This window comes from Carex rostrata, chromosome 7 (genome assembly GCF_964058835.1).
Source record: "Carex rostrata chromosome 7, lpCarRost1.2, whole genome shotgun sequence".
In the NCBI taxonomy this organism is placed as follows: Eukaryota; Viridiplantae; Streptophyta; class Magnoliopsida; order Poales; family Cyperaceae; genus Carex; species Carex rostrata.
In genome coordinates this window covers 3822252-3842120 of record NC_135924.1, presented here as the reverse complement: position 1 = coordinate 3842120, position 19869 = coordinate 3822252, and the positions used below count along the sequence as shown (strand labels likewise).

General features: G+C 34.0%; 2 protein-coding genes across 4 annotated transcripts; both read right to left on the bottom strand.

The window, feature by feature from the left end:
- Window positions 1-90: 90 nt before the first annotated feature.
- On the bottom strand, window positions 91-3840 carry LOC144557345 (uncharacterized). 3 transcript variants are annotated; one of them, XM_078305915.1, is made up of 3 exons: window positions 3604-3840; window positions 2615-2745; window positions 91-2400 (listed from the first exon to the last, which is right to left on the bottom strand). In XM_078305915.1, exon 3 carries the CDS (start codon window positions 2269-2271, stop codon window positions 556-558), a length of 1716 nt encoding a protein of 571 aa, XP_078162041.1. In that variant the 5' UTR covers window positions 2272-2400; window positions 2615-2745; window positions 3604-3840; the 3' UTR covers window positions 91-555. The 3 variants fall into 3 exon arrangements, with proteins under 3 accessions (XP_078162041.1, XP_078162040.1, XP_078162039.1); XM_078305914.1 differs by lacking the exon at window positions 3604-3840 and having other exon boundaries at window positions 2610-3519; XM_078305913.1 differs by lacking the exon at window positions 3604-3840 and having other exon boundaries at window positions 2615-3519.
- A 2801-nt stretch (window positions 3841-6641) lies between these two features.
- LOC144556770 (linoleate 13S-lipoxygenase 2-1, chloroplastic-like) lies at window positions 6642-13537 on the bottom strand. Its single transcript, XM_078305202.1, has 9 exons — window positions 13128-13537; window positions 11858-12138; window positions 11020-11263; window positions 9513-9833; window positions 9233-9318; window positions 8539-8649; window positions 8016-8317; window positions 7520-7786; window positions 6642-7420 (listed from the first exon to the last, which is right to left on the bottom strand). Exons 1-9 carry the CDS (start codon window positions 13483-13485, stop codon window positions 6655-6657), a joined length of 2736 nt encoding a protein of 911 aa, XP_078161328.1. The 5' UTR covers window positions 13486-13537; the 3' UTR covers window positions 6642-6654.
- Window positions 13538-19869: the final 6332 nt, after the last annotated feature.

Sequence of the window (19869 nt, the reverse complement as noted above, 5' to 3'; positions counted from 1 at the left end):
TCGAAACTTATCTTGTGCAATAGAATAATAAAATTATATAATTTATTAATTATATCGGTATCCTTTACATCTGTACCCTCAGGTTCAGCACAGCACAGCCGTGAAACTCTGGTAACTCCCTCAGAGATGAAAAATAAGCTTACACTTACATCATATTAACAGCTATCTTAAACATGATACATGCATATAAATACCACAAGAGAGGCATCCATGACCACATACAGGACTCAAAGAAAAAGATAAAAACTGAAAAACTGAAAAACTGAAAAGCCAAAAATAGAAAGAGACAATATCGGTATCAGTAGCAGTAGATATTGCACATTTAGTACCAACCCACACTTTACAAGCTGTATAGAAATTAATTGTACAACCCAGAGAGAAACCAATGCATGGGAAAACAGTATTATCAGTAAGAGAAGTGTGTCAATGAGGGTGAAACCTGGAGCATTATGGTAAAGCGCAATCCAGTACCAGTCCCAAATTACATAAATTGATTATCTACATTTCAAGAAGACATCTTCAACCTGATTTGTCTGCTCCATTTACAAAAGCACATCAGTCATTTGTCTTGCCACTTGTCTGCTCCATCAGATCTCTTGCATCTTTATCTCGCCCCATTTTTAAAAGCAGTTCTAAAATTGGTGCAGAGGCAGCAAAATCAGGTTTCACCCCTTCTTGCTTCATTCTGTTCAACACGCATATAGCCTGGTCCACTTTTCTGTTCTTTGCATATGCTTTCAGCACGGAAGTGTAAGTCAAGAGATCTGGTGCTACATGATTGAGTTGCATTTGATCTAAGATTTTCATCATATCATCGATAGTGCCATAATTTGCATAGCCGATAAGTAAAATTCTATATGATACAACATCTGGTTTTATACCTCCCCTTACCATTAAGTCGAGCAACTTTTCAGCTTCCTTGCTTTGTCCTTGTTTGCACAAAGAATCCATCATTGATCCATAAGTTACCTCATCTGGCAAAAAACCTCGATCAATCATATCCTTGAAAACCCTAATCGACTCTTTCCAACAGCCTAACTTAGAATATCCATTTATAACACTGGTATATGTGATAAGATTAGGTGTGGCACCTTGATCAATCGTATCATATAATAGTTTCTCTGCCCTGTCAGGTTCCCCCTTCTTACAAAGTGCATCCACAATTATAGTGCAAGTCACAGTGTTAGGCAATAATCCCTTTGAAACCATCTCATTCAGCAACTTCTTTGCCTTTTCTAATTTTTCCAACTTGCAAAGCCCATCTATAAGAGTATTATAGGTTCGAACATCAGGACTTGTACCTCTAGAAATCATATTACATAGCAACACTTCGGCGTTTTCAGTTTCTCCATTCTTGCAAAGTGCATCTATGATGGTAGTATAAGTCACAACATTGGGATTATGTCCTTTAGAAACCATGGACTGGAGCATTTCCACTGCCTTGCCCAATTGCCCTTTCTTGCACAACCCATCCACGAGAGTATTATAGGTCACAACATTTGGTTTAATTCCTTGAGAAACCATGTAGGACAGCAGTTCCTCTGCCTTCTCAGTTTCTCCTTCCTTGCACAGGCCATTAATTAGTGAGCTGTATGTGACTACATCTGGCGCAATACCCTCTGAAAGCATTCGCTCAAACAAACTAAATGCTTTACTAATTGCCCCTTCTTTACAAAGACCATCAATCAGTGAGCTGTACGTAAATACATCTGGTGTAATACCCTTTGAGAGCATTCGGTCAAACAAACTAAATGCTTTACTCACTTCACCTTCTTTAAAAAGGCCATCAATAACCGTGTTGTAGGAGATCACGTTAGGTGTGCAACCAAGCTTAGGCATTTTATTAAACACCATGACTATGGCGTCACTGATCCTATTCTCAGAACAAAGACCCTTAAGTAGTGGATTGAAGATGTTAGGTTCAGCTCTCTGCCCGCCCTTAATAAACCGCCCCAAGAAAACCAAGCCTAGTCTCTGCTGATTTATTCGGATACAGTAGCTGATCAAGACACTATAGGTGAAAACATCGGGTGACGGTGAGATCCCTCTAGATTGGGTCCAGCGGTTAAAAAGTGAAAAGACAGTTGCATAATGGCAGTTTGAGTTCTTCATACGAGTTAAGGCTGTAAAGAGTTGGGTAAAGGAATAGATGGATGGTGTCGGGTTCTTAGCAGCCAGCAAGCGATCAAAAAAGTGAAGAGCATCTTTAATAGTAAGAGTGCCTGACTGATAACGTTCTTTTACAAGTAATTCCAACTGGCGGGTCCCCATGGCAATGGGATGAAATGGTTACAACCCCTCTTGGAGATGGTTCACTAGAGGCCGTTGGTAGCCTCAGAAAATGGGCTGACCCCTCTTGTTCAACTATAATGGTGTACTACAAATTCATCAATGCATTGCCTACAAAAAAATAAATAAATGAAAGAATGGCTAATAAATTTTGCATAACAGGACAAAGGCTATAGGTAACAGAACAGTACTAGGTAGGCATCAGTCCAGTACGTGATATCCACCTTCGCTTAATAGTGATACACAATGCACATAGTCAAACACAAACCAATTACTCCTGGAGATAATTACACGAAAGAAATCTAAAGATCAAAATTAACCTTACAAATTGGATCTGTGGCAGCAGATAGTGTGCATGCACAGTGAGATAACCAGTACAAGCCGGTACCAAACTTGATCAGCTCAATAGCAAAAGAACCTGATATTGGAGTCCTTGATTGCAACTGGTACTATAACCTGCTCATAAAGAAATTATGCTTAAGAGAATAAGAGAATACTTGATACGACGTGAATAATCTTGTGATATAGCATAGTTAAGGGTTTGTGTTTTATTAACAGGTAGGGTCCACAATGCAAAATGCATGGGGATGAGACTAGAACTGTCTTGACTGCTGACAGTTCTGTCTGTGAAGCAAATGTTGAGTTGCTGAGACATTGTACACTGTTTGGGCTGTTATTCTGGGAGCAGAGGGAACTACTTAGGACTTAACTGTTGTAAATACTGTTTTCTGGTAATACAATGGGCCTTGGTGCCTTTTCTCAAAAAAAAAAAAAAAAAAAAAATAACAGAGGGAGAGAGAACTATCCGAACCGTAATTACCTCATAAGCTAGTAAATATTCAAATAAATTAGATGTATTCCTCAGAATGGTACTCTTAATGTGTTCTCATTCTCTTATTTGTTGATTCAATGTTACTAAACTGGTGTTGGTTCAAAACCATTACCGCTATTTCCTTCGTAAATAATTCAGCTTCACATGTGGTCATTCGTTTCTAATTTGCCACAATTTAGATACACAGCAAAGTTGCATAATAACTGATTTATATGGTTAACAACTGCAATTAATTGATAGGTATTAAGTGTTACTTCACCATTTAGAAAATGAAAGCTAAATGATACCTCCCAATGGAAAGGCTGAAATAATTGAATCTTTACTAATATTGTCTCTATGGGACATTTTATCAAGCAACTTGTGTGCATGGTTAGAGGATTCCTAAACTGTACTAAATACAGGACCCAGAATCTATGAAGGTGATAAATTTGTGGCCTAGATGCAAAGAAGCTCAAGGAACTGGCATGCACAGGAGGGGTTACCATGGCTATCTTATAATTGCTTGTAGAAAATGGACAGTGTCAGGTTCTTGTGGCCATCAGACGGTTGATAATTCAAAGAGTTTCTTCAGTAGTGAGGGGTGCTCGACCGACAGGCTTCTTTTACAAGTGATTTCAGCTGCTTGAAGCGACAATACTCCTCAGGAGCATTTTGACAAACAGTTGAAATGCAAGAGAGAGTTGAGAGAGGAGGTGAGCTGAGAGTAGAGGAGGAAGAGAATGAGGCGGCCGTGTCCGTGTGTCTCCCGTCCTTTCCAAAAGATCAAACAAGTATGCTATGCTGAGTTGTTTCTTCTTCTTGGGCTTCATTTATCTCATTCCTATATTTGGGCTTTATTGTCAACAGGCCGGAATTTGGCAGCAATAGGCTACTCTTCTTGCTTTGTTGTTATTTTTACTTTTTGTTTTGAATAGTTCTGACATGATGGTCCCTGCTACCAGTCATGGAGGCCATTTCTACACTCTAAGTTGATGACCTATTTGTTAGTACTTGACTAGTTTAACAAAATATGAATTACAATGTAATATTTGTATTGGTAGGTATCTACTCAAAATATCGGCATACTAAATATGTCACAGCTACTTTTTGCAAAACAAAATGCTCATTTTGACAACTAAATATGTACCAATACATAATTAATATACAGAAGGTTTATTCAGTAAAATGTAACGTTATTATTTCTTAGAAGGATTTAAATGCAAAAGTAAATAACATGTTGAGCTTTCGAGTTATAAGTTATAATTATTTTAAAACAATTGAATTGATTAATTCACCGATATAACTAATAAATTGTTGATCTGAAACTTTACTAAATCAATGTCTAATCTAATTCTGATAAAATAGTTTTATATTAGAAATAAACTCGATTCTCAACTTTCTTTTTTAAAAATAATATATTTAAACGGCCGTGATTACAAATGCCAATCAATTTATTTCTTTCTAAGGTGTGGCTTCATGGCTTGATCTACATCGTCCCCATATCATGCAAAGGGTGTGCCTGATCTTGATTGGACGGCTTGCATTTTGTTTTTGATTTTCTCAAAATTTTCAGCAAGAACTTAAAAATTATGGCCATTATGTGGAGCGAGCCATATCCAGAATTTTTTTTATAAATTAATTTTAACAAAACAACATGATGACTTTTTTTTTACAAAAATCACAAGGACCAAATTCCCTGTTCGATGTCCAAATTTTACTTTTTGGAGAGACCGAATTGGAGATTCGGTCTCCACATTTTCCTCTATTTCGGCACTGTTTCAACCTGTTTTGGCTTTTCTCGAACACCCTGTATTTCTGTGATGTTTTTCCTCTATTTTGGCCGTTATTTTGGCCAGTTTCTTTTAGGGATAGCTCTTGTTTCTGCTAGTGATAGCTCCTGCTTCAAAATAATGGGAGACCGAATCCCCAATTCGGTCTAGAAAAAGTAAAATGTGGAGACCGAATTGGGGATTCAGTCCTTATGATTTTTGTAAAAAAAAAAAAGTAATCATGCTGCTTTGTTAAAATTAATTTAATTAATTATAGTTTATAAAAAAATTCCCATATTCAATGGTAAATGGATAAAGAGAGAAAACACAAAACAGAGTCATGACGCAGATTTTCCTTCCATCTAAAAAGTGATTGCTTCGCACCTGATGGGTCCCGCAAATGGTAATTAAGCTTATATTAAAAAGGTGAAATACTAAGATTTTCACACTTTAGAGTCTTAATATTCGAAAATCCATAAATGGTATTAAATCATAATAAGCAATTGCTACAAACTGTTATGTATATACGACGACGTACCATGCACCATGAAATATTTTAGCTGATTCCTTGTAGATTGAGTAGTGTTGGAATCTCGATTAATTTGGTTAATAAGCTGTAATGTTTAGTACTTCAAGGCGCGATGTTGGGATCGGATTGGCGCAATGATCCAACGGCCGAGATCAATTTGACTAATTTGATGGATTCTTCAATTTAATTAAATAGTGTTTGGAAGCTTAATAAGGAAATGCTGAACCAAAGAGCCGCAGTTTGAATTAGAATTTCAAAAGTTAACTGTGATTATAGCGAACTATAGTACAATTAAAAAATTAAAAATGAAATTAAGCTCGATGATTCTGACCATACATTGTTAAAATTAATCAGGACCCTTGTTTGGGCCTTAATAAAATTATAGAGTGCACATATTATATATATTTTAGAATGTCATAATTTTTGTGAATACTATGAGAAACACTTGCATTCTACAACTAATGCCTTGCTCTTCTTGTTAAGTATATTATGATTAGTGCTATTGCTATTTGTTTTAATATATAAAATTGCCTCCAATCATTGAATAAGCTAATCCTGCTCTGCATACAAGAATTTGTTTTCCTTTTTTTTAATGCAACTATTATATTTGTAGTCCTCAAGAAAAGCATTTACTTGACTGCTTGGTTTTATAGTCTAGCACAGATAATTAATTTCTACCTATTAAATTAGTTAAAGTATCTTAGTAATGTTCAAAACAATAAAATTTTGTAACAACATCGTAAAAGTTCTTTTAAGAGTTATACTGTGTGGTGTGTTTATTTATAGCTTAAACTATTGTTTATTTCTTTTGACACAGAGATCATAATGAGTTTAAAGTCACTTGGGTCTTGGATGTGGAATTGGGGGATTGAGTTCTAAATCCATTCGGTTGGATTCCAATGAGAAGAGAAAAATAAAGAGAGGAACAAACTATTGGGCCTTAGAAAAACCAAAATGAACCATAAGTTACGTTAATTCCAAAATGGGTATTTTTAAAGCTGGCTAAACCAATGGGCCTTGTTCAACAAACACAAACACAAACACAAATTTGATCTGTGAATCATCATAATCATGAAAGAATCTCCTAAATTGCAAATTAATAACCACTGCATGCTTTTAATGTGCAAGCAGAAAATTAGAGACTATCAAAGCACAAGATATAATTATCATTGGCCAGAGCAAAGCCTTATTCACTAAAACTGATAGCTAATAGTCTAATACATTATTCGCCTTGTTTTTTGAATTTTTATTTGTACTCAAATAGAGATACTGTTAGGAATTCCCTTGCCGGTGACCCCAGGTCCCGAGAAGGGCTTGAGCAATTCATACGGGACGATCCCTGCCCCACATCTATTCATCAATTTTGTATCCAAGTTTCTGTCATCTATTATCCCTTCTATCTCCTTCATCCTCCCGTTAAACCTTTCAAATGCCGCATTTATCACTGGATCAGATTTCCAGGCAAGTTCTGGTGTTTCACTGATATACTCTTCATCTGGTGAGTGAGATGATAGTATATCCAGAACTGCCATCACAACAGTTGCCTGAATTTGAGATGGAAAGCACTCCATTAGAGCATCCTCAGGCTTCCTCCAGAACTTCTTGAAAGATTCCGAATTGGGATCCTCATCCTCAACTGGCATGTTCGTGCGAGCTATGGTCGGTCGGTTTGGGAAGTAACCGGCAAAGTGATATTGACCGAAATTGACGGCTGCATGGTGGGCTGAGGTGACCCAAATGATGGTGGTCAGAATTTGAATTAGGTCATCTTGGTTTTCCAATTTTGGCCACCAAGGCTCATCCTTTTTGTCAGCATGGCCCTTTGTTCTGATCTCTAACCACCATTCCTGGATCTCAGAGTCTTGCAAAACATTGTCTGGTGTTTCGTAGTAGTGATTCACATAATCAGTGACCCACTGTTTAATTGATTTCCATATGAGTAACCCGTCGTTAGCGAACGGGTAGTCTTCTATAGTTAATCGTAGCCCGTGTTCAGCTCTTGGATCCTCTACAGCCATCCCTCTACAAAGGAATACAAACCAACAAAATCAATTAGCTTAATTATACAGCCTGTATGCATGCTTGCTTAAATGCATGAAATCATAATAGTCATTTAATTACCGCCTAATGAGATCGGCTGGCAATGCCTCCATATCAAACCGCCATTCCAGGTCATATGCCACTGAGCTGAGCTCCATCGAGTACTTTTTTGGTGAAAAAGATGTCTCGATGATACCCCCAGCACTAACAAGATATTCCCGCGCAAGTGCATTGATTTCCATTGTGTATCTGAAATGCGGGTGCAACAGTCTATATATTGGGTGCATTGCACTCAATTGCCGGTTCGATGCTATAATATATGGCTCTACACAACAATGGGTCCTCAACCTAGTACCACCAGATCATAAGAAAATATTAGTTTTCTAATATGTACACTTGTATAGTTGTATAACTTTTTTCTTTGTGCATTATAGAACTTTTCTGATTGAATAAATCATATATAATTAAGAGGATCTGAAATTCTGAACAACAAGGCAAAAATTTAGAACTTTCAAGTCACTTCATCTTGTTTTGTTTGGTTGGTACGTATGCAGAGTTCAATATCATTTGTCCATACCAGTGGCTGACAAGTTGGTGATATCCAGAGTCATGAGCACAAACGTGTGTTTTCGCTAGCTTCCACATCCATGCAGAAGTTGCATCCCAGTTATCGGTGAAGACTTGCTTCCATTGCGGTTTTGTAGGTGAAGCGGGCCGGGTTAATTCAATGGCTATTGGCATAAGAGTGTCATCATGTGTAAGAAAGAATACAGTGCACGAACCGTACAAAGTCGTGTTATCCAACTCACGTACTTTGTGCACATATGGAAGAAGGAGGTCATGGTAGTCTAGGATGAACAATTTCTTCTGCTTGATTGCCTAAATTAAGTTATCATTCAATAAACATAACTGATTCAGTTTCTGCTGAGAATTTTATTACAAATAATAAAAAAATATCGTACTAAACACATATGAATATATATATGATGCATGTGTTAGTTATTGTATTTGTCATAGTCAATCAAGGAGAAGTTGAGGATATATGCTTGAATTAAAATGATAAAGGTTATCATATCATATATAAGTCCAATTGAAGGTACCTCTTGTGCTGTCATGGCTCCCTTTATTTCTCTTTCAATGAGTTCTGGAGTGATCAGAGACTCTGGTGGGCCATAGATTGCAGGATCAAGCTTGCTTACTATAGGAAGTTCCTGATATATACACATACAAATAACATGTCAAGATGATTTTCTCTTGGGACCTAGCTAGCAATTGATTATTTTACAAAGCTAGAAGGCCTAGAACCCAAGTTGCTAGGAAAAAGTTTGTAATATCAGACAGATTTATCTTGTTTTGGTTCAAAATGTTTTATCTAAAATATTGTCAAATATAATTGAATATTATTTTTCTAAATGAAGGAAGAGCGTCTAGTGACTTGCTGCAGAAATGATGTAACTTGAAACCATAGTAGGAAATATCGGCTGATACTGATACGGATCGGCCGATACGTATCGGTATCGGCCTAACCCGATCCGATCCTGAGCCGATCCTCACGTAGCAAATCATAAAAAAAAAGAAAAAAAAAAAACCCGACCCTGAGCCGATCCTGAGCCGATACCGATCCGATACCCCGATCCCGTATCGGTATCGGCCGGGACCGATCCTGATCCCGATACCGATAATTCCTACTATACTTGAAACTCCCTCGTTTTTATTTTGTCTATTCAAATTTGACCAAAGTTTCAACAAAATTTCCAAGTTACAGTCTGGGATGAATTTCAATTTTACACTTACTGTCAGCAGTTTAATGCTATAAGGATTGAGACCAGCTAGAGTTTGCCGCGAGAACTCCTCATCTCTGAACCATGAGAACTTATCTCCTACATTAATATAATTAGCAATGCAATTAATCAATCAATTTTAATAATGACCTCTCAATTTGATAAACTTTGTGTTAATTGCATTTCCATTCTATTGTAACCTTGCACTCATAACATGTGTAACAATATTTTTGCTAGGCCTCTGATAGTACCAACTAGTAAAAATGAAAATATGAAGGCAAGAAAGGACATACTATCTATCATCTCTGGTGTCTCAAATAAAAGAACATTTTCGGTGGTATCTCGAACTGCCTTAATTATTCGAGGGATAAGAGTTCGAAAAAAGCTTAAGCCCTCTTGCTCGGGTAGAGTAACACCCTCATCGTACAATTTATCGATGGCAGTGAAGTATGGAAACCCTAGCTTGGTATCATAGATAGCTGTCTCAACTGATGGTATAACTGCATGCAAAACTGATCGCAGGGTTTTGGCCGAGAAGGTTGCATTTTTCGCTTCTGAAAACGATTCGTCTCTCGGGATGTAAACATTACTGCTCCTTTTTTCTGAATGTGGATCTGCAAAAAAAAAAAAATGCATGTATTAACTTTATATCAAAATAATCAATTTTGAAAAGGATTTGGGTCAGTCTTTTTTCTTTTAAGAAAATAATCCTCATTCATTTATTTATTCTGAAGTTAGTACGCGAATGACCTTCATCCAGAAACAGAGAATTTCTACCTATCTAAAAAAATAGTAAAGAAATTTCTACAAATGTAAAATTTGATCTTCAAACACATTTTAATATATGGAGATCTTATTGAACAGTTCAGATAAGCTGTTTGGACTTTGAAAACGTATGTATTAGCATCAAGTAAAACAAGATCCTTACTTCACAACTCATCATATACTCACTACACACACACATACAAAGTGAGATAATAAATAAAAAATAAAAAAAAATATAAAGAGGGACAAAAATAACTAAAATAAAAAGGAAATAAATCAATAATCTGTCCCGCTTCATAATCCAGAAGAGAACAGATTAACCATAATTTTTTTATTCAAATAATTTATTTACGGTCGTTAGATAAGAATTTAATTACATTTTTAGGTTACATAATTATCCAACATGGGTCATGATATAACTAGTCATTTTAGCAAAAATATAAGCAACTTATCTTTTTGGTCAAAAGCATCATCAAATAAAGAGCAATTAATTAAAATTAACTGTTTCACATAGAAATATAATAAATTAATGTATTTATTTTGATATTGGATACTTGATACATATATTAATTAGCGTACCAAAAACATGACATGTAATTACATGTACTTTTTGGGGACCATTTTGATAAAGTGGATGAAAGTTCTTGTTTGTCGTTTCCCAGGGACCACTCTGATTAATTGGTTTCATTTCATAAAGGTCTAAACAAGATGTGTATCATGTCTTGGCGTTTTCCTTGGAGTACTTGTGAAATGTAGGCACCACTTGGATGCATCAAGATCACACATGATTTTGATATGATGGGGCCAGAAACCTAGCAAATATCATCCCCACCATTTCTATCTCCTACTATCATACACAAACAAACCATTTCTATTTCCTTTCTTTATCCCATTTTCTGAAAAACTTCTTAGAAAATGCTGACCATTACTTATTACTATTTTTTACTACTGTCATTAGTGAAGGAGAAAATTAAACTAACAGCAAAAGAGAATTTGTTCATATTCTTTAATTTAAAATTTCAATATATATCTTACCTTTGTTGGTTCTAGGTCGGCCAGTCCGACAGCGTCTTGGATAGGGAAACTGCTTGCTACCACCAAGCACTGGTCTTGCCATGTCACCATCTTCGCTATCGGGGTTCCCCAGATCATTGTACACATCATAGTCATATACTCGCTCAAAGTTCTTGTGCTCCCCAGTGCCGTCTCCACGTAAGCTTTCGAGGTCTTTCCTTCTTAAATCCTCAAGGCTTTTGGGAGTTTGAGATGGCAAGTAAGACTGCAAGTGTATATTTTTAACATATTTATAAAATAGAATGCAAAAGCAATCTAACTCTTGTTTTAAATTTAATTGAGAGGCTGTTGTGTTGTTTACAGCTTTTGAAGGTCAATGAAGAAAAATACCTGAAATTAGTTAGGTGTTACAATCTCAATTTGAAATATCTATGGTTAGAAACGTTTTTTCCTGTTAAGTATACACCTAATGAAAAGGACATGCTCTTGGGATTATCTCAAAATATTGTTTTATAAATTTATGAGGGGTTGGATAAGTAAGTGTTATATAATTTTATTTTTTGAGGGAGAATAATAGTACATGTCTTTTGGAAAAAGAATAGTATTTTTTTAAAGGACAAAACTGAAAAATTTTCAACTTATAGGGAGTCCTCAGCACTCCTTCCCTTTATCTACTTCTGCCCAACAAGCCAAACTTAATATATACCTGAAAATTATTTACCAAAATAGTTCTTTTTTTTTTTTACTTGTGACACACACACCCGTATATCATATCTAGATTGATTGCAGCAAAATAAAAGACAATTAATTTATTTGTAGTATATTGAAGATATATAGTTCAATAAAGCTTTTGTATAACCTTTACACTGAAGAAGATGCGCTTCTCTGTGTTATCAAACTTGGAGTGTACCCACGAGTTACAAACAAAAGTAACTTTGCTCGCCTCATCGTTGTCGGTGACAAGCACAATGTTTTTTAGGAACATCTCCTCGCGGTGGTCATTCTCCACCACAATTGCCCCGACTCCACCGAAACCTATTGGAACCTTGAATGTGGCCTCGTACGTGGCCTCATTATCCAAGTGCTCGTAGTCCTTATGGCGTGCATATGCAGATATATGATCCCATTGCTTGCCTGTCTCTAACAAATTAAGAAAAAAATGATTAATTAAAAACAAGAATTTGTTTTCCCTATATCTATATTAGCTATGTATTGTGTAGAAAGAAATTTTATTCATTACGCTGAAATTTTCATAAGGTTACTAAGTAATATATATCTTGAATTCATATATTTAATTTAGTGTTCTATTTTCATATTTTACAAATATTTCAAATGTTCAGTCCTAATTGTTTCCAATGCCGCTCATCACGTACGTAAAATGGATATCACGGAATGGTCATAATATTCTTGCAAGGCTGCTTTTAACCAATGAAATTAAGTATAATTAGCTGGAAGTTATGTATAGGATCCTGAGATAAATTGATCTTATTTGTTTCTTCTATATAATTAAATTGCATGTTAATTAAGCAAATTATTAAACGCAGATAGTCTTGTCTGTATACTATATGTCTATATATGTACCTTTTTAATTTAGTTCATATATAGGTATTACATACTGCATATTTGAAAAATTAAGAGACATTTCTATTTTAAATTATAACAACATTAGAAACATTGAGAATTACTGAATGGGCGTGATGTTGATTTATCCATATATCAAAACATCCAAAAGCATTATTCCTCATTTCTTCAACTATATAATATCCTAGCTGTTGTTAAAAGGTCAAGTGTGTTTTTGATGAATGTATTTTAATTTTAATAAAATGAAAAGTACATGTAAAATAATTTTAATATTATTTTTATTATTAGTGATTATTGTTTTATTAAAAGTAAGAACCAGTCAAAGTAAATATTAATTCCCTGCTTAATCTTGTTTGATATATAGAATGGTAAAAAACAATTACTGAATTCAATTTTCTTTCTATAACTAAATGTGGTATATATTGTGGTGCTATCATTCTTTTTTTTTTAAAGTAATTATTCCAATTAGATTGGAAACTAAATAGTGTGATTGGTAAATAAAAAAATAATAGACCCAAAGATTATGCAAACCATAGTATATATCATACTTGGATCAAGCTCAGCACTGACAAGCTCAAGTTGGAGACTCTTCCCTAACAAATCGGTTATGCCATCCAACCCTCGGTTTAACCCAAAATTAGCAAGCCTTCCTCCAATAGTCATCTGCACAGTCACGATTGCCGTAACGGATACTTCCGTTGGAGCTGTCACTTTCAGATCATACCCAGACTCACTTATACATTTTACTGTGTAAGTACTGATCAGTCTTGCTGGCTTTGATCTGTTACGGGGCACTTTACGGTTTTTCGTCACTGATGAAGACCATGGGGCAGATGTGGAAGGGTTTGGTGAGAAGAGAAGAGAGAGAGATTTGGGTTGAGTGAGAGATAATGTGGGGTTTAACATTTCTTTTTTATTTTCTGAGAGACTCAGTTGCTCATACTTATATAGAGGATATATACTTGGAGAGAGAGAGAGAGAGAGAGAGAGAGAGAGGAGACTAGTAAAAGGTGAGAGAGAAGAATAGTAGAAAGTGCAAGTCATTGGTGATCTTGGCAGTCTCTGCCAATTTTTTCAAAAAAAAAAAAAAAAAACACGTGGCCAAGTTGTTGAAGAGAGAGAGAAAGATAAGAAGACTAGTAGAAAGAAGTCGTTGGTACAGCTTCCGCAGCTTCTGCGAAGCTTTTCAAAAAAACTGCAAGTCGTTTAAGAGAGAGAGAGAGAGAGGTGTGAATCAGCAGGACTCATTGAAAGAAAATTAATACTAGTAAGACAACTACGGTTTCCATAATTAAGTTTGCAGTAGTTACTTGTAGCTTAAAGAAAATGGAAAGATAATAATATGTGCTGGTATATATAGGTTAGTTCTAATTAATCGGAGATAATCCTGATCTAGATTGATTCTGCATTTTGATTTTTATTTAGATTAATTTGGAGTAAACATAGCACTTTGATGTGGTATTTGATCACACAGAACCTAATTTCAGCAAAAGCATAGTAAAGCACAATCAGCTGAATAACATAAACATGGAAACAAATTGAAATAATATTATACTTCGTTATTATTTTTCTCTCTTTTGAAATAATTAAGATTGAACTCTAGGTGTGATGATAGTTAGTTTGCACTTGAAAATAGTCAAATCATATATAATTCAACCACTGAGAAATAAATACAAACACGCGCGTCTCAAATTTGCATTGTTTACTTTTCTAAACATAAAATAAGAAAGAGACGGGAATAACAACTCAATAAAAAAATGTTAGATTTCTTGAGATTGACAGACAGCCAGAGTGAGAGAGACAGAAAGAAAGAGCAATTTATTGGGACTTTCATCTCATTTGTCTTTTTTTTTAAGGTTAATTTCTTCTCATTTTCCATGAGAGAGATAGTGAAAGAGCAACTTATTGGGCACTTTCTAGTTTCTTCCCATTTTTCCAAGAGAGAGACTCTTCCTCACGTCAAAAGGTAGACATTAATTTGAACCTAATACTTATTTAGAAGAGCTTTTTGTTTTAATTTGATAAAAAAAAATTCAGTCATGTTTTTAGCTAGTATCCAGTATAGTCTACTTATTTATTAAAGTACATTTGTGTGTGTGTGTGAACACACACATATATATAGAGGAGGGATCCGATTATACCATTTTTTGGTGACACCGAATTACACTCTCCATTTTTAAAGTTTTTAAAGTCTAAACAGTCGATCCAAACCATTCAACTTATTGGATATGATAAAATGTGCTTGCAGATCAAATTTTACATTTTTTGAAATTTTTTTACTATTTATCAAGTATTTAACAAAATCGCTATATTCAGACCGTTGAATTTTTATACCCATATTAATAAATAGTAAAAAAATTCAGAAAAATGTAAAATTTGATCTCCAAGCACATTTTAACATATCCAACAAGTTGAACGGTTTGGATCGACTGTTTGGACTTTGTAAACATAGGGTGTAACCGGTGTCACCAAAAAAAGGTGTAATCCGATCCCTCCTCATATATATATATATATATATATATGCATATGCGCATATATACATATATACATATATAGAGATGGGCTATGGTGCATTGCAATGCATGGAGGGGTTTGTGCATTGGACCATTAATCTAAAATTTAAAATCCAAATGACCGATCCAAACCGTTCATCTTGTTCTCCATATTAATATGTGCTTGGAGACCAAATTTTATATTTTTCTGAATTCTTTTACTATTTATTAAGTATTTTACAAAATTGTTGATCCAACGGTGGCTGCTGATTTTACTGTTTTGTTAAGTCACCATTGGATCAACAATTTTGTAAAATACTTAATAAATAGTAAAAAATTTCAGAAAAATGTAAAATTTGGTCTCCAAGCACATATTAATATGGAGAACAAGATGAACGGTTTGGATCGGTCATTTGGATTTTCAATTTTAGATTTATGGTCCAATGCACAAACCCCTCCATGCATTGCAATGCACCATAGCCCATCGCTACATACACACACACACACACACACACACACACATATATATATGCACACATACACACATATATATGTGTGTGTATATATGTAAAATTTTATGGTCCAGATTTGTCTGAAAAACAACGATTTTCAATAAATCTAAAAAAAATAGTAAAAAATTTCCAAAAAATGTAAAATTTGGTCTCCAAACACATATTAATATGGAGAACAAGATGAACGGTTCGGATCGACTGTTAGAATTTTAAAAACTCGAATATTGAGCCGTAGCACGGGAGGCCTCTATGCAACCCATAGCATCGTAGCTAAATCATATATATATATAGAGAGAGAGATGGGCTACGGTGAGTTGCAAAGTAAAGCGACTATTTTACTTCACGCTCATATATATATAGGACTTGGCTAATATGCTATGGGTTGCATAGAGGCCTCCCGTGCTACGGCTCAATATTCGAGTTTTTAAAATTCTAACAGTCGATCCGAACCGTTCATCTTGTTCTCCATATTAATATGTGTTTGGAGACCAAATTTTACATTTTTTGGAAATTTTTTACTATTTTTTTTAGATTTATTGAAAATCATTGTTTTTCAGACAAATCTGGACCATAAAAAACAGCAATATTCAATAAATCTAAAAAAATAGTAAAAAATTTCAAAAAAATGTAAAATTTGATCTCCAAACACATTAATATGGAGAACAAGATGAACGGTTCGGATCGACCATTAGGATTTTAAAAACTCGAATATTGAGCCGTAACACAGGAGGCCTCTATGCAACCCATAGCATATTAGCTAAATCCTATATATATATATATATATATATAGGATTTGGCTACGGTGTTATGGGTTGCATAGAGGGCTACAGTGCTACAGCTCAATATTCGAGTTTTCAAAATCCTAACGGTCGATCCGAACCATTCATCTTGTTTTCCATATTAATATGTATTTGGAGACCAAATTTTACATTTTTTGGAAATTTTTTACTATTTTTTTAGATTTATTGAAAATCGTTGTTTTTCAGACAAATCTGGACCATAAAAAACAATGATATTCAATAAATTTAAAAAAATAGTAAAAAATTTCAAAAGAATGTAAAATTTGGTCTCCAAACACATATTAATATGGAGAACAAGATGAACGGTTCGGATCGACCGTTAGGATTTTGAAAACTCGAATATTGAGCTGTAGCACTGTAGCCCTCTATGCAACCCATAACACCGTAGCCAAATCCTATATATATATATATATATATGTCTGGAAAATACATATTTCAAGCACATATATATTTTACATTGTTAATTTTTTTTTTTGAATTTCTTTACTATTTATTAAGATGATTTGAAAATTGCAGTTTTTATTAAATTTTTGCACCATTGAAAAACAATAATTTTCAAACCATCTTAATAAATAGTAAAAAAATTCAAAAAGAAAATAAAATTTGGTCCCGAAGTACATTTCAATATAGATTAAACATCTAACGGTTTAGATTGACTGTTTGGAATTTGAAAATAAGAAAACCGAATCGTTTGTTCCGGAAGCTAGGAAAAAAAGTTTTGAACTTAGCCAACCTCTCTCTCTATATATATATGCTGCTCGCTTCGCAATGCCCCTTACACAAATCTAGCTAATAGCAGCACTATATATATATACATATGTATATGTATACATATACATATGTATACATATGTAGATATACATATGTATACATATACATATGTATACATATGTATATAGAGGTGGGCTACGGTGAGTTGCGAAGTAAAGCGACTATTTTACTTCACGCTCATATTTTGCGATTTTAAAGTTCAAAATGTCGATCCGAACCGTTCATCTTGTTCTCCATATTGAAATGTGCTTGGAGACCAAATTTTATATTTTTTGGAATTTTTTTACTATTTATTAAGAAATTTTGAAAGTCGCTGATCTGATGGTCCAGAAAATTTTACTATTTTTTACTGTTTACAGCAAAACAGCAATTTTAAAAAATGCTTAATAAATAGTAAAAAAATTCCAAAAAATGTAAAATTTGGTCTCCAAGCACATTTCAATATGGATTAAACATCTAATGGTTCGGATCGATCGTTTGGACTTTCAAAATAAAAATACGGTGTGAAGTAGAAACGCGTTTTACTTCGCAACTTACCGTAGCCCATCTCTCTCTCTCTCTCTCTCTCTCTCTATATATATATATATCATGAGGAGGGATCCAATTACACCATTTTATTGTAACACATATTGACACCATATTTTTATAAGTTATTTTTGTGATTTTAAAAATCTAAACAGATGATCCGAATCGTTCAATATAATCTCCATATTAAAATGTGCTTGGAGATAAATACATTTTTAAAATTTTTTTTTAATATTTATTAAGATGTATACAAAATTATTGTTTTTAGAAAATTTTCGGCCATTGAAAATCAGCAATCTCCGCTCGGATACGGAAACGATACTCCAACAGAAGCTTCTGATTTCTACTGTGAACCGCGCGTGGACCGAACTGTTCCCTCCATTTTGATTTTTGGTTGCACCGTGAGCTGTGAGCCGCCTAGACCAGTAAATTAAGCAAAAGTTGGAGCCTCCAGCGGGAATGGCACATGAGAACTGTGGTTAATGCAATATAAGACTTTACCAATACAATAGCTTCTCGTTGTTGTCTGTAGTACCTCTTATATTTAACTTGTACAAAATATTTTATCCATAAACTTTCATATTTAATTTATATAATACAAGTGTTGAATTAATAATATAATTAAAATAATATATAATAGGCGTATCGTATCCGGGATTTTTGAAAATTACCGTATCACCGTATCCGTATCATATCCGATACGATACTCGTACCCGTATCCATGCAACATAGTTCTAAACTCTAAATCTATCAAGATGAGGGATCCAATTACACCTTTTTTGGTGACATCGAATTACACTCTCGATTTTCAAAGTTTTCAAAGTTCAAATAGTCGATCCAAACTGTTCAACATAATGGATATATTAAAATGTACTTGCAGACCAAATTTACATTTTTTTGAAAATTTTCTACTATTTATTAAGTATTTGACAAAATCGGTATATTCAGACCTGAATTTTTGTACCCATCTTAATAAATAGTAAAAAAAATTTAAAAAAAATATAAAATTTGATCTGCAAGTACATTTTAACATATTCATCATGTTGAATGGTTAGAATTGACTGTTTGGACTTTGAAAATATAGAGTGTAATTCTGTATCACCAAAAAATGATGTAGTTGGGTCCCTCCTTATCTATCAATTCCGGGCTAATTAATCAGTTCTAGAAAGGAACAAATATATCCTCTTCACAGGTAATAGTGGCATGAAAAGGAATGAGTGGTTATAGAGATTTTGAAAACGAGATACATATAAGCAGAGGATAAGAATGCTATCTCACGCAAGGTAATGAATGGCTACGGAGCAATTCAAAATCTCTTGCATGTGCCTTGAATGGCAATATGAAGTCGTACAGTTCATCACGTGTTATATATATATGTAGAAAGTATTGCATTATTCTAGCTTCCTATTGCAACACCGCATTAAATTATTTTATTATTTCTTTATTTCTGTAATTTCAGCTCTGTAGCGCAATATAGCACATTTACAATAATTTGTTTGATCTAAGGGAATAATTTAAAGGGAACTGTTTTACTCTAGTGCGCCCCCCAACTAGTTAACAGAAAAAACCTTCTAATTTTGCTTAACTTTCATTTTCAATGTTCATATTCAAATTTTTAAAGTTATGTTTATAACCTTTTATAATACTACTCACAAGTATTTAAACCTCTATCTACAAGCATTTAAATCCTAAATCTTTGTAGTTTTAACTCCTAACTAATTTTGTTTTCAAGCCAAAAAATAAATATTTATTTCACCCACTCTTTTTTTATTATTCACTGATAATTCTTATCCATTTTTCTGATGACCCGTGATAAATTTATGAATCTAAAAATACAAACTTTTTCTACTCAATTTTTTCTTTCAGATGAGATCCATAAAGAAATACTTTTGAGTTATTTTCAAGTCAGTTTTTAAAAAAGTAAATATCACCAGCACTTTATATTTTTAAGTTCTTAAAACTCAGTGTACAACCATTTAAACCTCTGATGTCCACCATTTAAACCACTTTCAAACGTTTAAACCTTTCATGTCGATCATATAGTATAACACATTTAAACCTCTGTCTACAATAATTTAAAGTAGTTGTGTCAAATATTTTTTAAATAGTTTCCATGTCAAGTTTAAAAGGTTGTAAACTGAGATTTAAAAGCTTGATATTTAAAGTGCCAATGGGCTTTACTTTCAAAAT